The 27,575-nt window shown below is 37.2% G+C and overlaps 1 protein-coding gene across 3 annotated transcripts in view; it reads right to left on the bottom strand.

The window, feature by feature from the left end:
* The window catches only part of CDH12 (cadherin 12), a 966,147-nt gene that overhangs the window by 78,418 nt on the left and 860,154 nt on the right, over positions 1-27,575 (bottom strand). For all 3 annotated transcript variants that reach the window (XM_077896365.1, XM_077896364.1, XM_077896366.1), the window contains 2 exons: positions 15,070-15,189; positions 1,424-1,591 (listed from right to left, as the gene is read on the bottom strand). In XM_077896365.1, the coding sequence (XP_077752491.1) occupies positions 1,424-1,591; positions 15,070-15,189 (288 nt within the window). The remainder of the gene's footprint in view (positions 1-1,423; positions 1,592-15,069; positions 15,190-27,575) is intronic.

Genomic DNA, 27,575 nt, shown 5'->3' with positions numbered 1-27,575 from the left:
ATCTTTTATATAAAAGTAGAATAGTCTCCCAAACTATTCCCCTCACTTAGTTATTATAGCTTGTCACAACTAAGAAGTAAAAAAAAAATAATAATAATAAAGAAATAAAAATAATCAATATTTTTTGAGTTGGGAACATATTCTTTATCAATGTCAAATGTTAGAGAATCACACGATTTCTTTCTACTCTTTTAATATTTATATTTGATCTGTTTCCCTTAATAGCAAAGTAAGGAAAAGTGTTGCCATAAGACTCTCTCTGCATTATTAATTATAGCATATTTATATGAGCCATTTGTCACATATATCTCATTTGCTAAAGTATGATGACTTCTAATTGCTACTCATAACATTTGGCCATTACACTTTCTGATCACTAAGTAAAATATCCCCACTAAGAAAATGCATGTTGATGATTTTGAGAGAAAATGATAAAGCAATGAAAGATAAAAATCCATACAGCTAAAGGAATAAAATATCCGTTTGGTTACATATTCTCAGTGTTCTGTACTCTAGCAAATGAACTCAAACTCTCCTACTGAGATCAGAAGAGGAAAATCATTTTGTTTTTGTTCCCTAAACTGTTCACCCAAATGAGTATCTAGAGCTTCAGTCAAGTTCCTTGTGTAACCAGTGATAGAGACTTTCAGTTTCTGTATTCTAAGTCCCAGGAACACTGAACTAATCCTTGGAAATGTACCAGAAATTGAAACCGGTACTGATTGGTGTTAAAAGTAATACTGCGAAAGAAAACTAGATGTAACACAAGTGAGAAGTATTCATTTTCAGTAAGAAGCACAGAGTTACAGAGAAAATACAGGTGTGAACCATTCTATTATCATAGGAACTATAACAATTTTCACCTATTGCAAAACTAAAATAAAAGAAGACTAAAATAATGTTAAATAGCATCACTATAATATCATCTGATGCTTACATGGAAATGTATGGAAATGATTCAGCACGTACAGTAGTTAAAGAAAAGGCAGAGAATTCTTATGCCAATAGCATGATAGAGCAAATACTATGATGGCATATGTGTCATAAATATGAGTCTTAAATCACAATGGAACGTTCATATTTATATTACTTTTTCAAATAAGAAATTGGAGCAAGATTCTAACCTATTGAGAAGACTTTAATAAGAATCAATAACATAAGACTCTGTTAAATTACTGACTTGTATTATTTTATATTAAAGTCCTGCTGAGCATGATTCTAATGGAAAATGAAACTCTTAAGTCATTTAATTTTTGTCTATTGGCTTCTGCTGCCTAAAGACCAAAAGTGTCTGGAAAAGTATTGTGATTTCTATAACATTCAATGAAATGTGAGAATTATTATTTATTATTATTATTATTATTATTTTCATTTTTATTTTTTTTAGGCCATGCTAACTTAAACTCAACAGGAAAGCACCTACTTTTGGGGAATCGAGGTGGATTGTCATTGACATCGGTGAGGGTGATGTTGACTACTGTCGTTCCGGCTAACCCTCCTAGTTGTCCGCCCATATCCTTGGCTTGGATGAGGACTTGGTATTGTTCTTTGACTTCCCTGTCCATGTTTGGCAAAGCTGTTCTAATCACACCTTGAAGGAAAAAAATAAATAAATAAAATAAAGATTACAAACATTCCGTTTTCTGAGATCAGATAGTCTGCAACAAGAAAATGCGTCTATCCATCTATCCGGATTCACTAGCAAAGACATACTAACAAAATTATGTACCTTTCTAAAAGTGAAACATTCAAAAGGTCCAATAGTTAGATATAATTAAACATGTTATGGGAACAGCTGTATAATGAAATGCTGTGCTGCATAGTAGGATATGGTCAAAAACAATGGATCAGCTCTAGAAGGTGGCCATTCATTAAGTCAACCAGGTCAGACATGATTTAAAAGGAATGATTCTATCTGTAAGAGGAAATGAAATTGTTAAACAAGATCAATTAAATATGTACTCAAAAACTAGGTGGTTACACTGAGTGTGAGGTTCATATAAAGAATGCTATTTTCTTCTCCATTCTAATCTTCATTTTTTGAAATACATTTATTCCTTTAACATTTTATTTATTTTTTTAAAGATTTTATTTATTCATGAGAGACACATGGGGGTGGGGGGCAGAGACACAGGCAGAGGGAGAAGCAGGCTCTATGCAGGGAGCCCGAGGAGGGACTCAATCCCGGGTCTCCAGGATCAAGCCCTGGGCTGAAGGCGGCACTAAACCACTGAGCCCCCCGGGCTGCCCTCCTTTAACATTTTAAACACACAAAATATCTTCTCCGGGTATTTTATTTCATCCCTCAGGATTCTTCTTAATTATTCTAGCCACAGAAATTTCACTTAGATCTCATTAAGCAATGCCACTGCAGGGACCTTGTCTCTCTTGTCGCCAAGTTACTCTAGCATCTAGGGCAGCGTCTGCCATTTAGTAGGCACTCAATAAGAAGGTGTCAACCAACTGACTAGTTGAATGACTGGCTGAATGAATGAATGAACATATAAACAATTAAGTTCACAATCATGAATCATGCAGTGTATATGCATATCGACATATCCCACTCATTTTCTGCCCTTGTCTCCAAGGATAGAACTAATTTATATTTATATTTATTCATAGTGAAATAACTAAAACCTCCTGGATCTGTTGCAAGTAAAATTATGAATAAATTTTATACTATATTCCAACCTATAGCCAATGGTTTTAGGGAGAGATTGCAAAGCATTTGTCTTAAACCCCTGTATCTTTAATAGTGTTGTTTGTTAAGTAACGTAGCATATATGAATAACAAATATACATACTGGTCACCGACACAAAGCATAGCATCCAAAACCCCAAAAGAATATCTACTCGCATTTTTTTCTGCCCCTTCCACTACTGACTTACCAAATGCTGTCCTGTTGCTAATTAAGAATTAACTCTGATCTGAGATTTCTTCTGACCCTCAGCAGGAAATGGTTGCAGAAGAGCCGAGCTCTACTTTTTTGCTACTGCTGTTTACCCATGCATTGGTCCCGACACTCTACTATTTCCATCTGTTTTTCCTCTCTTCAGCTCGGATCCTTAATGTTTCACCCCCAAGTCTCTTAGTTAAGATTTTTCATCTCTGCCATTTCAGTGCCCTGGTCCCACATGCCTTAAGTTACATGAATTCTGCCTGCCTGCGAATGATTAAATTTTCTAGATAAACATCTGGGTTTAATTTACATGCATGCTCTAGTGTCCTGTTGTTGACTAGATTTATCTTTCCCCAGTTCATTTCCAATATAGAAATTATATACATGTATATTTATACTTTAATATATAATTTTACTTTACTCAGTTCATTTCTAATATGAAAATGTATAAATTTAAATTTTATACTTTATATTATATATCATATGCATGTACATTAAGATGCTATGAAAAAGAGAGGACATGGGCATCATCACACTTATTTAAGACTAGGGTTGTTTTGTTTTTGTTTTTCTGGTAAGTCGTTACAATTATCATCAAGACGTCACTGCCCTGCCCTCCTGTTCCAACCTGTGTCTGAGAGGTGACCTATCTGGTGCTTTTAGCCCTCCCTTAGTGTCATGTCCCTGGAATGGATGACATCTGTTCGAATTTAGAGAGAGGAAAGGACTGCATACGTAGTTCCAAATAAAAGCACTGATAACCATGATATGCTGCTTCTACTCTACCACCATTTCCACTCAAGAGCCACTACCTCAGAGAAATAAAATATGGCATTTGTAGAATCTTTTTCAGAGTAGAGCCTGGGAAATCAGGCAAATTACAAAATTCAAACGTGAGAAGAGAATCTTAAAACATCGTGGCCTATTGTAACAGCCTGGTGAAGAACAGTCTCTTTTCCAAGTAGTTCCTCTTCTTATGGACCACCCAGTTTAACAACTACCTAATCTCTGAAGCCAAGCAAACAAAAACGGATTGCAGGGTCTTGAGGGAGGAGCAACGTTACCAAGGATGGAGCTCAAGTGCTTCTAGAGTAGAACAGAACCCGCAAAAGGAAGTGCCACATTCTGTAATTTCCTGTCTGAGGTTTAAGTTCATGCCTTCATCCCTATTTCTTAGTATTTGTATATAAAAACATAGCAATAGCCTTGCATGATAATAGCTGAGTCTTGCAAATTGAATTTTGCAGGACAGTACGAATACTCCATAGCAGTAATACCACAAGATTGAATTAATTAGCTTTAATTCTGAACCAAACCTTATTTAATAGAAAAAAAAAAACAAGTGGGTAGGCAAGTGTACACTGAATCCTGGTATGATTTGAATGTCTTGTACCTGATGAACTTCCGAGCATACGTCATTGAGATATTAGAGTAAATACAAGTAAGAGAAGAAATAGTGGGGTTTTATTTCTGCCAATATGAATGGAATTACACAGTCAAGAGAGTTATACATGTAATATATCAAAGGACACCGCTGTGCCACGGGACACATTCTCTCTCTGCAGTGACCCTCATGTTGGATGCAAGCCCCTTAGTCTTGAGGGATCTCAGCTTACTTTGCAAAAATCGGTTTAACACTGATAATATTTTGAGATGAAAATAATGCAATATTTTGTAAGAAAAATCATAAAATATTACACATGCTAATCTAGTATATGGTTTTTCTTTCTTTCTTTTCTTTTCTTTTTTTTTTTTTTTGGAATTGAGGATTGGAATTCAGGACTCAGATATAGACTCAGCATTTGCACTAAAATACGCGTTTCATTCAGGCAGCATCATTAAATTCCGTGGTATAATGGTGAACACTCCTCCATCTGCCACTGTACACCCTTTTCTACACTTCATACACTAGATCCACCTCATACACTTCTCTAGACTTCTCTCTGCTCTCTGGCTTTTCAGTTGGGTTGGGCCCAATTGGCAAGGGATCGAATGGCAGAAGAGAATGAGGTTGGTTTTTCTTTGCATGGAGAGCCCCACACCCACATGGTCTCTGGCTATGACCCGCACCGCACAGGTCTCCAGGCCCCTACCGTGTCCTCACTCCTAATGTCCTCAGCACAGCCACCTGTTATGCATTCTCCAGATTCAACTGCATTCCACATGGTTTCCCTTCAGTCTGTTTGCACTTTAAAAAAACAGTTTTTTTGTGAAACTAATTTCAAATTACCGAACTGGGTGTCCTCTGCTTCAATGTGGATAATAATCGATACAGTCTCTGTGCAAGGTTCTTTGGCGAAATGTACCTGCAATGGGTATGTGTTCAGGTGAGGCTCAAGGAGACCATAAGGAAATACACAATGAAGCTGATTTCAGATGGTGATTCGTGTGATAGGGGAAGTGAAATCAAGTGACGGTGGTGTCAGGAAAGTCATCTCTGGGAAAAGGCTTTCGAGTTGCAGTGTCAGAGAAGTGGAGGAGACAGACCTGAAAAGAACACCAGATAGAGCAACCCAGGGAGGGAAGTAGGCAAGTCCTTTGTAGGAGTAGGGGTGGTCCCTCCAAAGCATACCAGAAGAGTCCATGAGGCTGCAGGACATCGCTATGGGAAGGACAGGTAAAATAAGACCACAGAGAGGAAAAGAAGACATAACATAGGGATTTCAAAGACAAATGAACTCTCTGGGAAGCATCTTGAAAATCAACCAGCGTACGCAACTAAAAGGCTTCTGCACAGCAAAAGAAACTATCAGGAAAATGAAAAAGACAATCCACGGAATGAGAGAAAATATTCACAAATCATGTATCTGATAAAGGGTTAATATCCAAAATAGAAAAGAACTCATACAACTCAGTAACAACAACAACAGCAACAAAACAAAACAAGAAAATGAACAACTTGATTTAAAAATGGGCAGAAGAAATGAACAGATATTTTCTCGAAAAAAAAGTTATACAAAAGGTCAACAAGGACAGGAAAAGGTACTCAATGTTGTCAATCATCATCAGAGAAATGACAATCAAAGGATTATCACCTCACACCTGTTGGAATGGCTGTAAGCCAAAAGACAAGAGATAACAAGTGTTGGCAGATGCAGAGGAAAGGGAGCCCTTGTGCACGGTTGGTGGGGATGTAAATTAGTGCAGCCACCGTGGAAAACTGCGCCAAGGTTCCTCAAAAAAATTAAAAACAGAAATATCATATTTTCCAGTGATCTCATTTTTGTGTATATACCCAAGGGGAATGAAAACAGGATCTCAAAGAGGTCTCTGCACCTTCGTGGTCATTGTAGCATTATTCATAAAAAAACAAGATACAGAAACAAGCTAAATGTTCATCAAGAGTTGATTGGATAAAGAAGATATGGAGTGCACACACGCAACACAGACACAGAATGTTAATTAGTCAGGAGAGTGAAGGAGACCCAGCCATTTGGCACCGCATGGATGAACCTTGGGGACATTATGCTAAGTGAAACAAGAGAGCGGTAAGAAATATTCTATGATATTATCCATATGTAGAATCTAAAACAGATGAACTCAGTGGAAAAGAGTAAAATGGTGGTTACCAGGAACTGTGGAGTGGGGGCAATGGGAGATGGTCAAAGGTACACACTTCCGGTTATGAGGTGGATACCTTCGGGGCATCCACTGTACAGCACGATGATTATAGTACATATGACTATATGATAGGCTTTAAAGCTGCTAGGGGAGTAGCTCGTAAAAGTCCTCACCCCAGAAAAGGGATGGGAATTATGTGATGAGATGGAGGTGATGGCTGACACTGTGGTGGTAATCATCTCGCAATATTAAGGGCATCGCATCAACACCTTGTAATCTTAAACGTACACAGTGTTGCATGTCAATTCGTTCCTAATCAAGCTGGAAAAAAATGTTAATTATTATTTTGAGACTACAGGGAGCGAGAGAGGAACAATGCAGTGATGGGGTCTGCTCTCCACTCACTCAAGATTAGAGTCCAAAGTCTATTCTTGAAAGAGACGTCATGGTGGCGAGGCAAGGGTGTGAACCACGTTAACACTGTTCCTCTACTCAGAAATCCAAGTCACTCAGAGTAAACGCTTCACATAATCTCCACCTTCCCACTTAACGCTCTGATCTTACCTTTCACAACCCCCTCCTTTGGTCACCAGGGCTTTGCACAGTCTCTTCCCTCTGTGGGGAATGTTCTTCTTGTGGTTTATGCATGAACAACTCCTCTACTTCCTTCATCTTTTCTCAAAGCCCTTTTCATAGGACTTTGTTGGTCTTTCTGAAACCTACAATTCTATGCTGATTTAGTTTCCCATTTCTTCTGTAACAAATTGCCACAGACCAAATGGCCTAAAGGCAACACAAATTATTATCCTCTTTTGGGGGGTAGGGGCAGGGGCAGAGTTCAACAACAGAAATGTATTTTCTCCTAGTTCTGGAGGCTGGATGTCTGAGATTAAAGTGTTGGCAGAGTTGGTTTCTTCTGAGGCCTCTCTCCTTGGCTTATGGATGGCCAGCTTCTCCCTATGTCTTCACTTGGTCTTCCCTCCAAATTTCCTCTTCTTTTTTTTCCCCCTTTTAATTTTTTGAACTTTATTTAAATTTTATTAATTAACATATAATGTATTATTGGTTTCAGAGATAGATGTCAGGGATTCATCAGTCTCACATAACACCCAGTGTTCATCACATCATGTGCCTTCCTTCATGCCCATCACCCAGTTACCCCATCCCTTCACCCCCCCATCCATGACCCTCAGTTTGTTTCCTATGATTAATAGTCTCTTATGGTTTGTCTCCCTCTCTGATTTCATCTTGTTTATTGTTACCCCTCTTGCCCTATGATCCTCTGTTTTAGGTCTTAAATTCCACATATGAATGAGATCATATCAGAGAAAGACAATTATGAGACTTATCCAACAATTCTGGAGGCCAGAAGTCCAATATGGGTCTTGAAAGCCAAAGTCACGGTTGTGGCTAGATGCATTCCTTTCTGGAGGGTTTTCGTCTTCCAAAAGATGTCTGACTTCTCTAGCCCCTGACTTTCTTTTTCCTTTGCTTCTAAGGCAGCAGCATAGCATCTTCAAATCTTTCTTGGACTCTGACTTGCCCACCTCCCTCTCTCACTTCTAAGAACACGTGTAACTTAACTGGGCCCATATAGACAATACAGGATAACCTCCCCACCTTATCTGCAGGTGAGTAGCAACTCTAATTCCATCTGCAACTTTAATTCCCCTTCCTTATGTAATATAACATAATCATGGGTCCCAAGGATGAGGACGTAGACATATTTGGGAAATCTTTATTCTGCTTACCACACATAACCCTCCCCAGCACTCCCTATGCTCTTTCTCTACTTTATCATTTCCTCCTTAGCCCTTACTGTTATTCAAAATAAAATGTATTTTGCTTACTTGTGTTCATTTTGTATTTCCCTAAATACCATGAATATTCCTGAAGGTAGGCAATTTTGCCTTTGGGTTTTTTTGTTTGCTTGTTTGTTTGTTTTGTTGTTGTTGTTGTTGTTGTTGTTGTTGTTTTCCTGGTAGGAGACCTAGTTCTGGAGCAATGCATAGCATATGGTAGGCACACAATAAATATTAATGAAATACATAAAATAACATATAGCAATAAGCTTAGGTAAATCATGGAAAATTACCATATATCCTTCAAGAGAGATAATAATTGAATATGTTACTAGTAATCTTGGTCATAATTGATGGTTGATCATGAGAATACTCATGATATTGAGTGACCTGGAGTGGTTAGTATAAATCTATGTGCATGATAGCTGGTATATCATAAAAAAAATTAGATACTATTTTTACCCCTGAAAATGATATCTCTTAGTAGATCACAGACTCCAGTGTTGGCCATGTCATGATTAACTTTTTAAAATACGAAACTGAAGGAAGCATTAGCAGATATATTTTAATGCTCAAACCTTTTAGGAATTGCTAATAGATGGTGGAATAGAAAAAAAATAATTAGAGCTAAAGATGGAAACCTTAACTTTAGCACTGACAATGGAAATTTGCTGTTTTTCAATTCCTCAGCTAAACTGTATTTAAAAATACTTGTATAAGACCTGCTTTTGCAGCAATTGATATGAAAACCCACTGAGTTTTCTTTTCACTACAGTCTTAAGTGAGCCTAAGATGTGAAATGGGGTTTTCAAAAGCTAGTTCAATCTTTAAAAATATTAACAGAAATGTTGTGTCTATCACTGCACATTGGACATGTATAATTTTTAAAAAATGTTGTCAATAATGCAATAACATATTTTAAGGACAAGAAGAGTTATCAGGTTATCTTCAGGAGGAAGGAAATCTAGAGACCCTCTTCCCACCTAGAGTAGACCTTAACTACACTTTGGGACTCAGAAGTCACTTCTCAGGGTCTCTATCCTCAGGAAGCCATCCGCTCAGCCTGCATCAGTGCCTACCAGCCATACTATGTATCAGAGAATTTTATCCTACAGAATTCAGCTGTAATCTTCTGGGGACCTGGTGGCCTCCTTCCAATAGAGGAGGATCCATTTGAGGATCTACTAGACTCATCTTGGTATCCGAGGAGCAAAACACCTGTAAGGCCATTGCTTCCAGAGAAATATGCATCAAATGAACAGATAGATCCAGCACCACCAGCTCATCGTTCATCATCTGTTTTCACCCTCCCACTAATGGGAAGCTCACAATCTCATGAGGCACTCCTCTAATTTACGGACAAATACTGACATCTTCTTCTATGTATATAAAACCCAAATTCTTTCTTCCTGCAACTCACACCAACCATTGACAGCCTTTTTCCTCCCAAGCAGCAGCGAATACAGCCACTCCTCTACTGCATAACAGCTCTACCACTTGCCCAAGTCATGCATCACATGCCCCTGGAGTATTTTCCTTTTAGGGCCAAACATTCTCAGGTCTAGCTGCTCAAATGTGCATTCCATGATTTCTAAAATAAGGCAAGTCAGGTTCACGCAGAGTTCTCGGGGAGTGAGACGATGCAGGATACAGGTGAATCATTCACAGGAGCACATTGTTAGTCACACGATTTCACTACACATGTGCAAGACATTACCAAATAGGTAATATGCAAAACAAGAGCTTAATGATTGTCCATTTCCTTGACCTATTTTTCCAGCCTTATACTTATTAGTATCTATTGCTTTCCTTGCTCTCCCCGTGTCCATAATCAGACCTTGTCTAAATGCAAAAAGTATGAAAGGCATGACGACTGTGTGTAGACAAGCACTCTTATTTTGCTCTTGGAAAAAGAATGTATTCTTTCTTTCGTCAGCATCTCAGCACTGAGGTGTCTGAATCTCTCAAACTTTCAAACCTGACTTAATATCCAAAGCATTTCAAGCCATGAAATACTGTAGATATTTATATGGCAGTACCAAAAGCAGCTCAAAATATAGTCTCATCCATGCTTTAATTACACTATAGGGATAAAAACACCAACACATTGTTAAAGACCTAAAAGAACAAATAACAGAAAGACAGGAAGTTTCACGCAGGACAGAGGCCTGGAGATTACAGCTCCTGAATAAAAGGAGACAGTCTGACTCAAAGAGTAAAAATCTTCAGAAAATGTCAGTTCTCTCTGTAACATTTATCAGATTTCCCTAAACAGACGCTAGGATGGAACCACAGAGCATGAAATATCGGAATGTGAATAAAAGGGAAAAAATGTAGCTCATGCGTTCAGTGCTGGCCCCACTCAATTGTTTTCATATGGATCTGTAAAAGCATATATAAATACATAAAGTAAAGACTTATAAATATACATGGTTTTTGACAATTCACATAAATGAAAAGATATTGACAAAAAAAATAACTCTGGATAGGGATGGCAGTGGTGGTTGCACAACAATGTGAACGTTCCTGATGCCACTCAAACTGTACACTTAAAATGGTTAATATGGTAAATTTTATGTTACATGTATTTTATCACAACAAAAACATTTAAAGTTAAAAAACTGCTGAAGTAAAATGAATAATGACACTTTTTCAATTAGGGCTCAGATCATGTGGAAAAATAGAACACACCGTCACCACGTAATACACAACATACCAATATCTGGTTACTCAACACAGACTAGTTTTTGAAATCATCTAGGGAACAACTTAAGTATTTTAAAAGGATTTTAAATGTAAATTAAGACATGAGGTCAATCATTTGTAGCCATATTTGTTTTCCTAAATCTATCATCAATACTATAGAGATGTCTAGCATCCCGATTCCACGCACTGGGTCAAACATAATGCCTATGTTTAATGTTTTATGTATTATGGATGTTTTGGGACCTCTGGGTGGCTCAGTGGTTGAGCGTCTGCCTTGGGCTCAGGGCGTGATCCCGGGGTCCTGGGATCGAGTCCCACGTCGGGCTCCCTGCATGGACCCTGCTTCTCCCTCTGCCTGTGTCTCTGCCTCCCTCTGTGTCTCTCATAAATAAATAAATAAACAAATAAACCTTTAAAAAATTATAGATGTTTTTCTACTGTATAAAAACATTAAGTATAAAATATGCATAATATAACATGCTAATATGACACATATTTTAATATTTTATAAATAGTAAGTATGATGAGTATAAATGCTATTTAATGCCATAGATTTGGGGCACTTGAGTCTCAATTGGTTAAAAGTCCGATCAAGGGTTTGAGCTCAGGTCCTGATCTCAGGGTCCTGGGCTCACTGGGGAGTCCACTTGAGATTCTCTCACCCTCTAACCTTCCCCTTCTCTCCTGCCCTCTCTTTCTTTCTCTCTCAAATAAATAAAGAAATCTTTTTAAAAAATGTTTTATAGATTTATCACATCTGAGGCTTCACAAATATTTAATAATCACTCAAAGTATATTTTTATGAACGTATGTGAATTTTAATTCACAGTAAATAATTTCACAGTTAAACCAAATAATTGCCAAATTAGCCAATTTTTAAGAGAACTACTATTTCTGAGCTTATTTGATACAACTAGCATCAAATTATACTGCTTACAAAAAAGCTTGCTGTATTCACTCGGATAGAGATGCTAGGAATGTTTGTCAAAAAGCAATATGACCAAGGAAATGTGTTTTATTTTCTCATTCCAAATGAATAATAAATGGCTATATTTATCTCTTCATAAATATTTAGGCACCAGAAGTTCTGATGAGACTCTCCCTTTAAAAATTATTTTAAGTGTATTCTACACTCAAACGTGGAAAATTTTAGATAATATTAGTTTTTCATGCATTTTATTTAATAACGACAAAAGGAATCATAAAAGGAAGCTATATAGCTGGAACAAATGGATACTATTTCTGAGAAACTGCAATTATCCTTGATTTTTGATTTACTCTTATGTACCACAAGGTGATAAATTTGACAAAAAGTCTTCTTAATGGTCTCTGTGCATGAAGAACTAGTTATCATTCTATTAATGAAGTGCCTCATCATCCACTCTTTTCCTGTCTAGTGGTCTGAGGCATTGTTAGTATCAAGACTTCTGTCTCCAGTGAAAATCAATGCTTCAAAAAATCTATTTCATTGTTTATGCCAGAGTTGTTTCACCTTTAGTTCTAAATAATAAGCATTACATAAAACATAAATGCGTAGTTATTAAAGGCATAGTATGAATATCCACACTCTCCCGGAAGAGAATACTTTCTAAAGACGTTAGAACTCATCTAAAGTTGAAATTGAACCAGTAAAGCCAAGGGGACAGGAAGTGTTTCGACTGATGTAATTATTGTCCGTCTCGTATTAATTTCACTATAATGATTACATTCTTAATCTGTGCTCTATGCCTAAGTTCGTCTTTGTATGTTTTTCTCTTACTTTTCAGCTAGACACTGCCTACATCTACTGTCATTTCATCCCTATTAATTCCTTCATTTTTTTTTTTTTAGTGTCAAGGTATTTTTTAATTGAATTTCAATTTGTCAACATATAACACCCAATGCTCTTCATCTTTCTTCTCCCACACTTACTCTGAGTGTGTAAACTCACCCATTCTATAGAATTAATCACAACGTCCCACTTAAGTGTACTCTAACACTGAATTCCCTCTCCACTTATCTCTACATACCTTCCTTTCTCTTTTTTTCACCTCCTCTGACTCTGAGAAGCACTTCTCAGAGGCTGGAGAGATCTAAGACACTATATTGCCCATACCTCTGTTTCTAGTTAGACTATCCATTATGGTCAAATTGCAAAAAAGATGGGTTAAACATAGAAGGAATAACCCAAAATGTTTTCTTATGAAAAAAAAGGTTTTATTATATTTTACATAATTTCCCTTCACTATTTGTCTATATATTCAGCCTGTTGTCCAAACCATCTTCATCCTTCTAGAATTTGGTGCCATTATAATTTTCTTTCCCCAAATTCTTTCCCCTACAATTTTTCCTTTTTTTTCTATAAATATGATTCCCCACTTAAGCGACAACTACCAAAGTTCCTTAACACTGATACTCCCAAATATCTTATCTTCATTGTCATACTTCTTGAGAATTACTCATATTGCAGGTGTAACTTCCCTATCATGCATTCAGTCTTAACATTTGACACCCTGGCTTTTGGTCTCTGACCTTCTTTCCAAACCAAAAGAACTTCTGTGTCCTTAACCTTTCTAGATTCCCATCTTAAAGGATTGATGCTGTCTGTCCCCATTACAAACTACTCTTTTTTAGGTTTACAAAAGGGAGCAATTTCCTGCCTTATTCCCATAACTTTTTGCAGACTTCTGTCCCTCTATGGGGTTAATGAGAACAGTAAGAAATGAGAGAATAGCAGGTTCGTTTGCAGGAAGTTTTCCACAGGTTCTCTGTTTCAACTTGATTGACTTTATGTGTCTAGGTGACATTAAAACATGGCTAATTATTAATTAACCTACATCTAATTGGTATTCCAGATTCTAGCACACGCTGATGGGGAAGTGTTACTTTTGAAATGGTTAGCCTATTTGCATATACGGTGTGAAATTAATCCTTTTCAACTTGATATCACTCTTTAAAAATTTACTCACAAATTGAAAAAAGTAACATTAGTCTAGTACGCTAACCATTTATTTCATTTTTTAAGCTAATGTAATGAATAATATTGAATTCAATATTCAATATCTTATAATGTACCATATAAGACCTTATAAAATAGCTGTCACTGTGGAGTTTTGTTTTAACTGTGTCATGGAACATCTATCTGATCACTGGTCAGCATGGCTGGATCTCATTAAAAACTATCTAGCATTCAAAAACCAGATTCTCTAGAACAGAGGGACCTCATTTTATTTGAAAGGGAATATAAAATCTTCTATGTGTGTAATATCCTGTCCTTTCTATACTTCCCAAAGATTCATATATATTTGGCCCTGAAAACTGCCATTCAAATGTTTTGACTTAAAAATGACACTAGCTTCAGGAGCTGGGTGGTTCAGTTGGTTAAGCATTTGCCTTTGGCTCAAATTATGATCCCAGGATGCTGGGATTGAGCCCCACACCTCTGCTCAGCAGGTTGCCTACTTCTCTCTCTTCCTCTATGGCTCCTCCTGCTTTCTCTCTCTCTCTCTCTCTCTCTCTCTCTCTCTCTCTCTCCTCTCTCTCTCTCTCTCTCTCAAAAAATAAATATTTTTTAAATGACACTAGCTTCAAAAGCATAGACCAGAAGAATTAGTGATCTGAGTGTTTCAAGTTTGCCAACCCTCTCCTCTCTTCTGCTAGAGGCAAAAGTCAGTATTAATCCCAATCAACTATCCATAATCCCTGATAAATACAGCAGTAGAAGCTCCGTGATGTTAACACATGTTGATAACACCCAAAACTGCATATAATTGAACCCATACAAGAAAATATGAAATAAAAAGCTATTTTATCCAGGAGAATAAAAAAAAAATAAAACATGCCCAGGCTTTTGAAAATTTAAAATAAATCATATGGGGAATCCCTAACTTGGGATTGGGACTTGACACATATATGTGAAATGGCCCACATTTACACAAAGCTCAATCCAGGGGAAACGGTTCTGCAGCCATGAGGTAAGTTCCTATATTCCTTTGCTTAATGTACAGCAAACAGAATTTTTACTGCATTTTTAGAATAGGTAAGTTCCCATGCCAAGATTTAATTAAAGTTTAAATATTTGAAAGGGGTGGTGATAATGTTGTCTCTAATAAAAAATTTACCTGTCTTGGGATCAATAGAGAAATAAGGTTGTCCCTGAAGAATGCTATAAACGACTCTGGCACTGTTTCCATAGGTCGGGTCATCCGCGTCTGTGGCCTTGACCTGGAGCACATATGCACCTGGAAAATAAGACAGGATGACTCTAGCATCTTTGTTTTACAGAGCTCAAGGTCATATCTTTTATCTGCTGGACTCCATTTGTCTTTGGAATTTGGCATTACTCAATGATTCTGTGAAAATATGATGCCACTGATAATGATGTAACTATTATAAGCAAAATGTTGAGCAACAATATAGCTGTTAGTGCAAATGATACATATTTTAAAAATCTATTTTAAAAGCTATGTGCGCTTTCCAGTAGCTAGATGATTGAACTGAAAGCCATCATGATAGCTTTATTGATTTGTACACCAAAGAACACATGACACTGCTTACATTAGCTCATCTGCTTACTATAGATGCTTTAATTTCATGATTAGGTTATCAATACAAAAGTTAAAAGGTTTGAAGTCTTACTGAACCTTAGAGGTCATAAGTAACTTGCACTGCTATTTAAAAATCAACAACTACAAGAAAGCATTAGGAAGACTTTACTTAGAACAGAATATTTGAGAAATTGAGGAACCAAAAACAATTGCAATTATAGCTACAGGAGCACCTCGAGGCTTCAAGGATTAACCTCAGGATTCAGTGACAAAGGAAAACATTGAAGACAATCCAAATTCTCCGCATCTTTTCTTGTGTTTTGACTAAGAAGTTAAAAGGCGATTTTTCTTGTATTTTTGTCTTATATATACATAGTCATAGTCTTTCTCTAAGAGCTTTGTGACTATGTCTAAATATCCTGTTCAGTATTACTATACTAAGTTGAGAACAAAGTAAAATCAAAATTACCAAGTTCAATATAAATAAAATCAATTATGTTGCTGATGGCTAGAAGGAAATCTCTACTGAGCATAAAGGGGGTGATAAAACACCCAAAGTTACACAATGGACAGAATGCTCCGACTCTTGGAGGCATTGAAAGTAACCGCTCAATGTTGGGAACAAAGGATTTCTCCTTTCAATCATTTATTCATTCAAGCTTTTCCCTTAAGGCAGTACAAACGTGGAACAAACTAAATCTTAAAGGTTTACTTGCAAGCTGAGAGAATGAAATGTTTCTTCCCCTCTACCTTTTTGTCTGTTTGTTAGGATGGTAAGAAAAAAAAAATAATGATAACTTTCAGTAGACATTCAATACGAAATAGCATTGACTAGGTATTCAATACCAAATGCTTTATCTTCAGAATGCTTTTGGTGAATTCTCACTATCTCAGGATATGAATGATAAGTTTTATTTCAACAATCTTTCCCAGGAAAGGAAACTTCTAGAAGGTAAGTAGGCAAACATTTTTGAGATGTCAAGAGTGATAGCATCCCTTATCATCCACCCTCACCATCATGAGCATCATTATCAATATTTGCATCATCATTAATAATTATTTCACAAATAGGCATTAAGGACCTATATTAAATGCTCATCAAAACGATGTTCTCCTTTATGTTCTAGGAACGAACAGATGAAAGACTAAATTCCCCTCTTCCCTCCTTTCTGTCACACAGTGATTTTTCTGGTATGACCTGGATCATTCCTATCACTGCATTACACATGTGCTGTATAGGCAAAGTCTACAAATATTAAATAATTCCCTAATCCTGGGCATAAATATTGTAGTTTAAAAGCTGTGGGTTGTTCTTCCCTAAGGATATATTTGAAGGAAAAGATGTTATATATCTACTAAGAAATGTTTACTCACAAATTTAATAAATTTTCACCTAATTCACACCATATGCTCAATAAGAAAGACAAAGATGAATAAGATAATATCTTCCCTTTTAGGGAATATTTCTTAATTCACTGCTTTAAATATATGAGTTTAAATTTTAAAAGTGATTGACATAGGACATTTAATAGCACTTTTGGAGGAAAATATTTTCCTCTATACTTAGGTAAGGTTCATATTAATATTATAAACAAAAATGTAAAAGGAAAGATATGATATTTTTCATCTTTGTATTTCTTATTGAGCATATAGTTATAGCAGCATTATTTACAAGATCCAGATTATGAAAGCAACCCCAAAGTCCATCAAATGAAGAATGGATGAAGAAGATATCTTTGTCTCTCACATACACACACAGGAATATTACTCAGCTATCAAAATGAATGAAATCTTGGCATTTGCAATGATGTGAATGGAGCTAGTGAGTATTAGGCTAAGCAACATAAATCAGAGAAACACAAACCCCATATGATTTCACGCATATGTGGAATTTAAGGAAAAAAATGAGCATAAGGAAAAAAGAGAAGGGAATGCAAGATACAGATTCTTAACTATTGAGAACAAACTGATGGTTACCAGGGGGGAGGTAGGTGGGGGATGGGTGAAATAGATAACGGGGATTAAGGAGCGCACTTGTGAGGAGCACCGGGTGCTGGACGTAAGTTTTGAATCACTAGATTGTACATCTGAAACTAATATTACACTAGATGTGAACAGAAATTTAAATTAAAACTTTTTAAAAAATGAGTTCCCACTCAGTTACAGTAGAGATTATCTTTGGTTTAGAGAAAAAGTTATTCACAAAGAACCACATAAGTTATTTGAGAGTTCTTACATCTTCCTCTATAGGTTCTCACAGGAGCACAATTAAACATCAAATCAGCTTGTTTTGCTGGATGCTCCATGACTTTTTAAAGACTAATGCGAAGACAAAGGTTCCCTTCATTGGGAAGACTTGGTTAATCATCTGAAGCATGCAAATCCCAAAATACTACCTTCCGCAGCGCTTGGATAGCACAGCAGTTCCTGACTCTACTGAACACTGAGTATCCAAGAGGTGGAAGCAGGGAGTTACACCAGAGAGCGTGTTTAATGTGCAACAAGGAAACAACATGGTCAATGATGGCCACAAAGTGTGGCGTAGTCTGCTTGTATGTAGTAGTCCTCCTGGGATTTATTCTCTTACCACCCAAATTCAGGGACAACAACGTAACCCCTCCAAACCTGGGTGTGCAGAGAGAATGTAACCCACAGAGAAACCATTCCTATTACCCAGGTGGAGATGGAGTGTGGAATATGCACTTTAGAGTCCAGAGCCATTTATATTTCCCATTTGCTCTGACCAGTAGTCAATTCATTCATGTAATTTTTAATAATAATCACAGTAATCACTTAAACATTTATTTTGTAGCAACAGTTAAATTCTAAATTTTCAACACTCTCTCTACGTAAGATATAAGTCAATACATCTATAAGCACACATACATAGTAGAACAAGGAACAGAGTAAGTGAACATTGCTCGTTACAGAGCTGTGACCTGGAAAGAACAGTCACTAGGAGAAGTCTAGTTGATACAAACTGCAACTCTATAAGAGTTTCACTGAAATAAAATATTTCATAATTATAAATATAAAAAAATAAATATTTGTGAACTAGTATGAGAACCAATTTGGATATGATCTTTAGTGTACATGGATGTATTCGCCAATTCAATCAATCGCTCATCTATCAAATAGCCACTGATTTCCTCTAATATGCCCGGCACACTGAGCATGACGCTAGGGAAGCATGAGGAACAAGCTGAGAGGCCAAAATTCTCAAGAATGATATTTGGTCCAGAGGGGAATCAGAAAAGGAACCGATCCTGAAATAAACAAGTGTACAGATAGCCATACGTATACATACGTACGCATGATCTTCCATTCTGAGGAGTGCCAAGAAAGAAAATATCACTGTGTGAGGAAACAGGGAGTGACAACGCGAGGGACCTTATCTGGTGATCAAGGGAAAGCAACTTTTGGGAACTCTCATATATGTGGAGACTTGAACGCAGGGAGGGGTGTTGTTGGTTTGTTCATGAGAACTCATGCCACTCAGAAGCCCCAGAAGGTACAACAAGGCCCCGAGACCCTGAATTGCTGAATACACGCTCATTACTTTGAGAGAAGTCGTTAGAAATAATTAAACCACTCGGGGGTTGTGTGCGTGGTCTGACCACATGAGCTATATGTCTGAATTCTCAAGTTGGAATTAGTAAATCAAACTCTATGCCATTTATTAGTGTTTTCCACATAAATGAGAGAAAAATAAACGTTAATTCACTTAATTCATGTGGGTAATTTGTCTCCCTTTAAAGGTTTTTTTTATACCCCTCCAACATCTATTTATCCTTATCTTATAACTGTCTACTTACCCTCTAACCTATATTTCAATTTTTATTTTCATGAACAAGATGGAACTATTCACATATTCTTGAACCATACTTTACACATGATTATTTACATTATTTATATTAAACAATATATTGGGCAAGCATGTTATAAAAGCATATAACCATTATGAAAATAATAAAAGTTTATAATCATTATATTTAACCAATCTCCTTTCAGTGGACACTTCAGAGAATTTGTTTGTTGTTGTTGTTGTTGTTGTTGTTTTTCCTATTATAAACACATCTGCAATTGGTAAGTTCCTACCACTGAGATAGCTGGGTCCAAAGGCATAGGAGTCAGACATGTCAATATATATTGTCAAGTTTACATTCCTGCCAACCTGGCATTTTTCCCAGTATTCTCATCAGTCTTCATTGTTCTTTGTAACTTTTTACATTGTGAGTGAGTTTAAACACCTTACGTTTATCAGCATTTTTATGTTGTGTGCTTGGGTGTACGTATATACATGGTATTCATATTCTTGACCCATTTTACCTTCATTGTCTATATCTATCTGTCCATCTATTAAAAGTGTGTTTACTAGCTTATTTTGACTTTGTAGTCTTTTTTTTTTTTCATTTTGTGATCCCTTTATGTGGTTTTCCTTTATGTATGTATGTGAATGGGTGTGGAGATGTAGGTATCCTTATCTCAAAAATATTCTATAAATGTGGCTCATGATACTCAGTGGTTTTAATTAATGTCTTCTTCCTAATTATCCAACGGGCATATGAGTTCTGGAACCTAGAGCAGATGGGCCAGCTGGCTCTCTTTTTTTTTAATTTTATTATTTTATTTTACTTTATTTTACTATTTTATTTTATTTTATTTTATTTTATTTTATATTTTAATTTTGCTGGCTCTCTTAATGCAACCACAATAGCTTACTTCTGCTCACATGTAGGTCATGTGATAGTCATACTCTAATTATTTGATTTCCTTCAGATTAATAATATCAACAAGGATGAATTTTTAAAAAAATAATCTCACACAGTGCCTGCATCTTACAATGAAAGAATTGAAGCCCAGGAATGTTAAAATCATTCTTGTTGACTTTATTTTTATTTATTTATTTTTAAGGATTTTATTTATTTATTCATGAGAGACACAGAGGGAGGCAGAGACACAGGCAGATGGAGCCTGATGCGGGATTCGGTCCCAGGACCCTGGGATCACAACCTGAGCCCAAGGCAGATGCTCAACCACTGAGCCACCCAGGTGTCCCTCTTGTTGACTCTAAAAGACACTCATACAAAATAGTAGAGGCGGAAGTAGAACTGAGCCTGAACTCATGATTTCTGCCCAAGTAGACTAACTTGCTGATTGACTCATTCCTTCTTTCAATCAACAAGTGTTCAGAACCACACACAATATACCAGGTATTACTCTTAACCATAAAAAGCAATGTGTTGCATAACTTTATTCTGGCAAATGGCACCTCCACCATAATATTTTTATAGTCTATGCATTTTTACACTCGGGGTGTAAAAAAATTTGCTAGAAATATGTTGAAAATATAAACAGATAATGGGGTGCCTGGGTGGCTCAGTCCGTTAAGTGTCCGACTCTTGATTTTGGGTCAGGTCATGATCTCAGGGTCCTGGGATGGAGTCCTGCTCTGTGTTCAGCAGGGAATCTGCTTGAGATTCTCTTTCTGCCTCTCCCTCTGCCCATCCTCCTGCTTGTGCTCTCCATCTGTCTTTCTTTAAAATAAACAAGTAAATCTTAAAAAAAAAAAGAAAGAAAAATAAGTGAGTTATATTTAACATGTGGCTTCTCTAAAATCTTTTTTTAATTCCCTAGATGTATAAAAATAGTCTATTCATTGAAAATGTCCTTTCCTTTTTATCACCCCTGCAACTGTCTCAACTGGTTTGGCTCCTCACTTTCAAAATTGCAAGGCTGCATGGCATCCTAACTTTTCCCTCCTCTAGCTCCTTTCGCACAGACTTATTGTCCTATAACATAAGGTTGATCATGTTGCTCCACTTCATTAAAAAATAAGTTATTTTTTAAAAGGCCCTAAAGGGTTTCTATTCCTACTGAAAGAAAAATCACCTAAACTCATTTGCATGACAGGAACCAGTTTCAGAATCTCTGTGGTTTAGTTTCTGACCCTGCTGCCAGAGACCCCATATGGAGCCGGTACGTACTCAGTTACTATGGAGCCAAGGCTCTTTCATGGCTCTGTATTCTTGCCCAAGTGACCCTGCCACCTGGAGCTCTTTTTACATCCAGGTTGCCATGACATAAGTCCCAAATAATGCTCATTGGTTGGATACATACAATACTGGTATGAACGTACAAAAGACACACATACCATATATACCATAGTCTATCTATGGCCTTTAGGGTAATTTTTGACACTACATTGTGAGTTTCATTTAACTTGAATTTCTAAACTACATCACTGTTCTCACTTAAGAAAGCAGAACCAAAATGAATGACCTTACATTAGAAAAAAAAAAAAAATCACATAAAAGCAAGATTTAGCCACAATATGAAATGCGTACCCAAAGGGAGTTAATATAAGATTTTTTTTTTCTGAATGATTTTAACCCTCCTCGAGACCCAAGTATAAGTCAGGAAAGACAGACAAATCCTATCAAGAGAGACATAAAATTTTCTTTCAACTTTTGCCTTATGTATGCATTGCATTATAACTAAGAAATAATGCAATTCCAGTTAGAAAGGTGCAGAATGAGAAATACACAGACATTTCTTTCCAAATAGGACTGGGAAATAAATGTACATTTTATTACATAAAAAAGACATTAAGCAGCAGAGAATGTAAAGCAGAAGGGTTTTCAGGATCAAGTCAGAGAGCGCACGTAAGAGATCCTACGAAGGAATAGGATACTATGACACGTTGGAACATGAAGTCTGCGAAAGCTAGGCTAATTATAAAGTAAAAATAAGCACAGATGCACAGCAGGTGAGTTTAGTCTTTAAAGTAACTAGGTCTTTAACCCATCTTGCATTTGACCTTTCTGCACTACTCAGGAACACTTGGCTCTCAGCTTCCTTCTATGGATTCTGGTCTGCATTTGCCCCTTGAAGTTGTAAATGGCTCCTCTAGCCTCCTTACCTTCCACAAGGGCTGCAGATAAAGCTTTTACAAGGATCACCGAGAACAGCAATGCCTGGGCCTCCACCAGGAAATCTAATTTAAATTTATTTATTTATTTATTTTTTTAGTGTGCCACTATCAGAAAGTTGTAAAGTCTTTGTAGATGAGTCCAATGAGCCAAGTCCTACACAATTCCGCCAATTAGGAGAGACTGCATTGCATGCCATTGTGGCTACTGTTTTTTTTTAAAGATTTTATTTATTCATGAGAGACACAGAGAGAGAGGCAGAGACACAGGCAGAGGGAGAAGCAGGCTCCCCACAAAGATCCTGATGCCGGACTCAATCCCAGGACCCCAGGGGTCACGACCTGAGCTGAAGGCAGATGCCCAACCAGGCGTCCCGACCATTGTGATTATTGTTTTTGCTTCTGGAGACCTAAAGCCTATGTTCAAATCCTACATTGACCACTAGCCAACTGGGTGACTTCAAGGTAACTACTCAGCCTCTCCATTTAAGTATTGTCCTATGAAGAGAAAGTGAGAAATAGTGAACGTCTTCCGGCAGCATTAAATGAGTTGATATTGATAAAGAAATTATAAGTCTTCCACATAGTATGTGCTATTTAAGTGTATGACCAAAAGCACGCACATACTTACTCTCTGTTCTCCTGCTGCACACATAGGGCGACAACACCCAAATATGTAACGCAGCATACTCCTCAAGTCCCCCATTCTAAGGTTCATATGTTGATCTGGGCTTTTATCTCCTATATGCTAGAAAAATGTGACTTTAGAATATGTGTTCAAAATACATGAAAATACAAACGAGTAGACTATGACAAGACTGTCTCACTTTTTCAGAGACCCAAGGGAAAAAAGAGTTTGTATACTTGTTAAACCTGCCTGAAATCATCAGAACTTTTAAAGATCAGTAAAGGTATGTGTCATAAAAATTCCCCGGGGTGGGTTATATGTCCTCTTGAGCTGTGCTTCTAGGATAAGAACAAGCAATCGGGTTTTATACTGCCCTCAACTCTGACTCTGCTCAGCCTGGCCGCACAGCATCCCTCGGCACATCTAATGCCTTGGCATTCACTTACGATTTGGTAATTCAGTCCAAGGACCCAAAAGCACTCTAAGGTTATAAAGCTTTCGTTCTAGATACATACTAAATATTTTAGATTATACATATTTACACCTTTGATTCAAATGTACTTTGATGGATAAGTGAATCCATTTTCATGAGTACTTTATCTCTCCTTTGTGCGCCAAGAATTCTGTACCGCATACACCAGTAAAAATGCTAATGACTCTTCCCAATGACACTCTCAATTCCAATGACTAGTGATGACACCATGTTGCCTCCTTTGTGCCCAATGTAATTGGGAACTATTTTCCTGGATGCTGTCAGGAAATTCCATAGAAATCATGGTGAAATATATGAGTCTGGAAATCATTCGTTCAGCAGCTCTCAGTTCTACTTCTCTAAGCTTTGCATTTATTCTGTGTCGTATCATGTTCTGAAGGATTAAAAAGAAAATGCTTTTCATTAAATGCAGTTAGCCAAGATGTTAAGAACCACGAATGTGATTAAGTTATTTAACACACACTCTACACTCTTAAAATTGGTTTTTATTTGATTGGATGATTGAGCCATGTGAAGGGTAAAAGAGGATCTCTATCTATCTACCCATCTACAGACCTTCCTCAGCCTACGAGGAGGTCACATCCTGATTAACACATCCTATGTTGAACCTAAGTTGAATGAATATACATTTCACCTTCCTGACCTATGAACGTCATAGCTTGGCCTAGCCTAACTTAACACACTCAGAACACTTACATTAGCCTATCGTTGGGCACAGTCATCTAAGGCAAAGGCTATCTAGGGATTAACTGTTTTTATCTATCCACCCATCTATCCTTCCATCATGTATCTATATATCTATCAATCGGTCTATATATCTGCATCTATCTTCCTGTCCACTTATCTATTCATCATTAGGAAAAGAAAAAAATACAAATTGTATGTGTGTGTGTAAACCAGAAGTATTGGATCCTAGAACTAGCTCTATAATTAAATGCATATGATTGTTTTACAAGTTATTTCAATTTTGTAAGGATAATAATGTAATTTTAGTGGATGGTATGGTAATCCACTCCCCCATTTAGTCCTCCTTACCTTAAAACTGTCTATATGAGTATTCATATATCACTATCTCCCTCACATTTCCATGTATGCGAGAAGAAGCTTAACTCCCATGAGGGCCTTTGGCTCAAGTATAAACTGACAAATGCAAGCTTTTTCTTTCTTTCTTTCTTTCTTTCTTTCTTTCTTTCTTTCTTTCTTTCTTTCTTTTTTTTCTGGTTAATGACGAATGTTTATGAAGTGTAAACATATCCCATCTCAAGCCTATAAAACCAGAGATGTTTGGTGAGAATGTCTGGGAAATGCTCTTTCTCTTTTTTCCTGGAAGCTGTTGTGCAAAGGTCTGCAATTACTACAGCCATTTCTACACCTCGAGGGAAGTGTGAGTAGAGACAGTGACACACGAGAGGCCACAAACTTGGGAATCCCAGAAAAGAAAATGAGGAGTCTGGATGAAACCTGGCTGAAGCTCAACCTCCACACGTTTTGATAATTTGAGCCCATAAATCTCATTTTGCATGAGATTTTATACCTTGAGTGGGATTGGGATTTTTGTCGTTGTTGTTACTTCCAAGTTAACAAAATTTTGGCAAGTCACTTAAACACTCTAAGCCTGTTACTTCAGATTGAAAGATGGAGTATAAATACTTGGGATTACATGGAGCTCGTTTATGAATAAACTCTTGGGTTAATGCACGTAAATTGCTTAGCATAGTAACTGGCACGTAAGGAGCCCACATCAAAGTGGTTTTTGTTAAATTTTTTCAACTTTATAATGAAAGGGTAATATTTTATTGTTTCCTTCTAATTCTAATAATTGTGCAAATTGAAACAAAATCCAATCTTACTGCTTTTCAAGATATCTTTCCCATTACTGTAGATTAATCTTTCGTTTATAGGATTTGAACATATTATTGCTGTGTCCAAATCCTTCAAGGGTATGCCATGAATCACAACTTACCATCTGAATTCCTTCAAGACTGTTCCAAGTCTGAAATCCATCTGTTTTTTTTTTTTTTTTCATTCTAAAATTTAACTCCCCAGCTTCTCCAAACCCCATCTTTTGGAAGTTTGTTTTACCGACAGTCCAACAAAACTCAGAGCTCTGCCAATTAATTTGTGGGTGACAACTCTTAGCCTCTCATGTGAGGATTAAAAACACATATCGAATTTCATAAAGGGTTTGCAAAATATAAATAAAGCTTTTACATGTATATCACCTCCTTCATGTGTCTTCCACGATTGCCTGCGCCCAAGCCACCTCTCGTAATCCAGTCTACTTCTGGACGTACGACAGACTTGCTCACTGTTAACTTTCACAGGATACCTCATCAGCGACTTCCCTTCACCGAAGTCTTGCTGTCCTCGGAGCCTCGTACTCCCTGGTACTGCAGTGCAGACTCACAAATGCATCCCTTCAGCTTTCCAGGACTGCTCCCAGACCCATTTACTGGTCTTTCCTGCCAAGAGTGCAAGGTGCTCCTCGTGTTTCCTATTTTGTCCGGAGGCATGTAAGAGATTGATAAAAACCTCTCTCCTGGTTAGCTTCCAACTATGGCTGGTTTCATCAACATTATTTATTCTTGTCTCTGCCCTTTCTACTGTGATCACCATTTCTTAGTCTTCTCCGCAGGCTCCTTTTCCTTTCCCTGGCCTTCAAAGGTTCATGCACCTCAGGTTTTCTCTCATTCTGCATGTCTAACTCCACAATTTCATTCCAATTAGCCTCTAGGTGCCAGCGACTGGATCATCATTTTTATTGTCCAGTTTCTGACATAACAAAATTGCAAATTAACTAGACCAAGATATACCCAATTTCTTGGCTGCATTCTCAATCTTTTTAAGGTTTTATTTATTTATTCATGAGAGACACAGAAAGGGAGGCAGAGACACAGGCAGACAGAGAAGCAGGCTGCATGTGGGGAGCCTGCTGGGGGACTTGATCCCAGGACCCCAGGGTCACAACCTGAGCCAAAGGCAGACGCTCAACCACTGGGCCACCCAGGAGCTGCACATTCTCAATTTTTTAAAATCACGTATTGTTTATAACCAGGCCAGTGTCTTTCGCTGAGTAAGCATTGCTAATATATGCTTGTTCTCTCTATTCTGCAACTACTTTTCTTCAAAAGTTTATTGTTTCCCACTTGAATTATAATGTTAGAATATTTAAAAATCTCCCTGTGGCCTGCCATCGCAACAGACCATCCACCCTATACACTGAGGACACATTTGGTGTTCAAATTGTAAATTTGACTTTTGTCCTCAGCACTTTCTCTAATGTTCTCTGGGAATCTGCCTCTGCCTATATTTTCCAGGTTCATCTCTTGCTGCCATCTCTGTCTCCTTTTTGCTGCTTCTATACAATATTACTTCCCTACAAGCTAGTGCTACTTCATATCCTGCTCTTCATGGGTGTCAGAAATGTCCTTTCTCACCCAGGTGAACTTCAGACCAAAGTGAGCACTGGTGTCACTAGCTCCTCTTTCAGAGACTCATTTCCATATGTTCTTAGAGTGTCTGTTTCACATCTCTGCTGTTTCCACAAGGCAGCAAGCATGGTGAACAGAATAAAGACTGCTTACATTTCTTTTTGGACTCCCAGTACCTACTATGGAGCATAGGACATAACAGATACTTAATCCATGTCTCTTGAATGAATAAATTTTTAAAAAATATATGAGTTGGGCCTAGAAAATATTTTTGATTAGCTGATGTTAGCCATTAACAATGAAACCTTTATAGTATCTTTTGACTGAGGCAAAAGGTTCAATGTTCCCTCCTGTCAACAGTGATGACTGTGGTGCTGCTTTGCCGTCTGTTACAGAAACCAAAGGAGCAGCTTCGAATCAAAAGTGCCTTGAGAACTCTTTAAAACCAGTGCCAAAAGAATACAAGAAATCAACTACTAGTATTTCGGCTATCCTGACACACCAAGCCCTGCAAAGTCTACAGAAGAGTGTAAAATTCTACTGTTTCAAGGAAAAGAATGGACTTTTGCAAAAGCAACAACTATATTGAGGTCATAT

Source organism: Canis aureus, chromosome 4 (genome assembly GCF_053574225.1).
Source record: "Canis aureus isolate CA01 chromosome 4, VMU_Caureus_v.1.0, whole genome shotgun sequence".
NCBI lineage: Eukaryota > Metazoa > Chordata > Mammalia > Carnivora > Canidae > Canis > Canis aureus.
The sequence above is the reverse complement of the archived record's forward strand: the minus strand, read 5'-3'. Positions and strand labels throughout refer to the sequence as shown.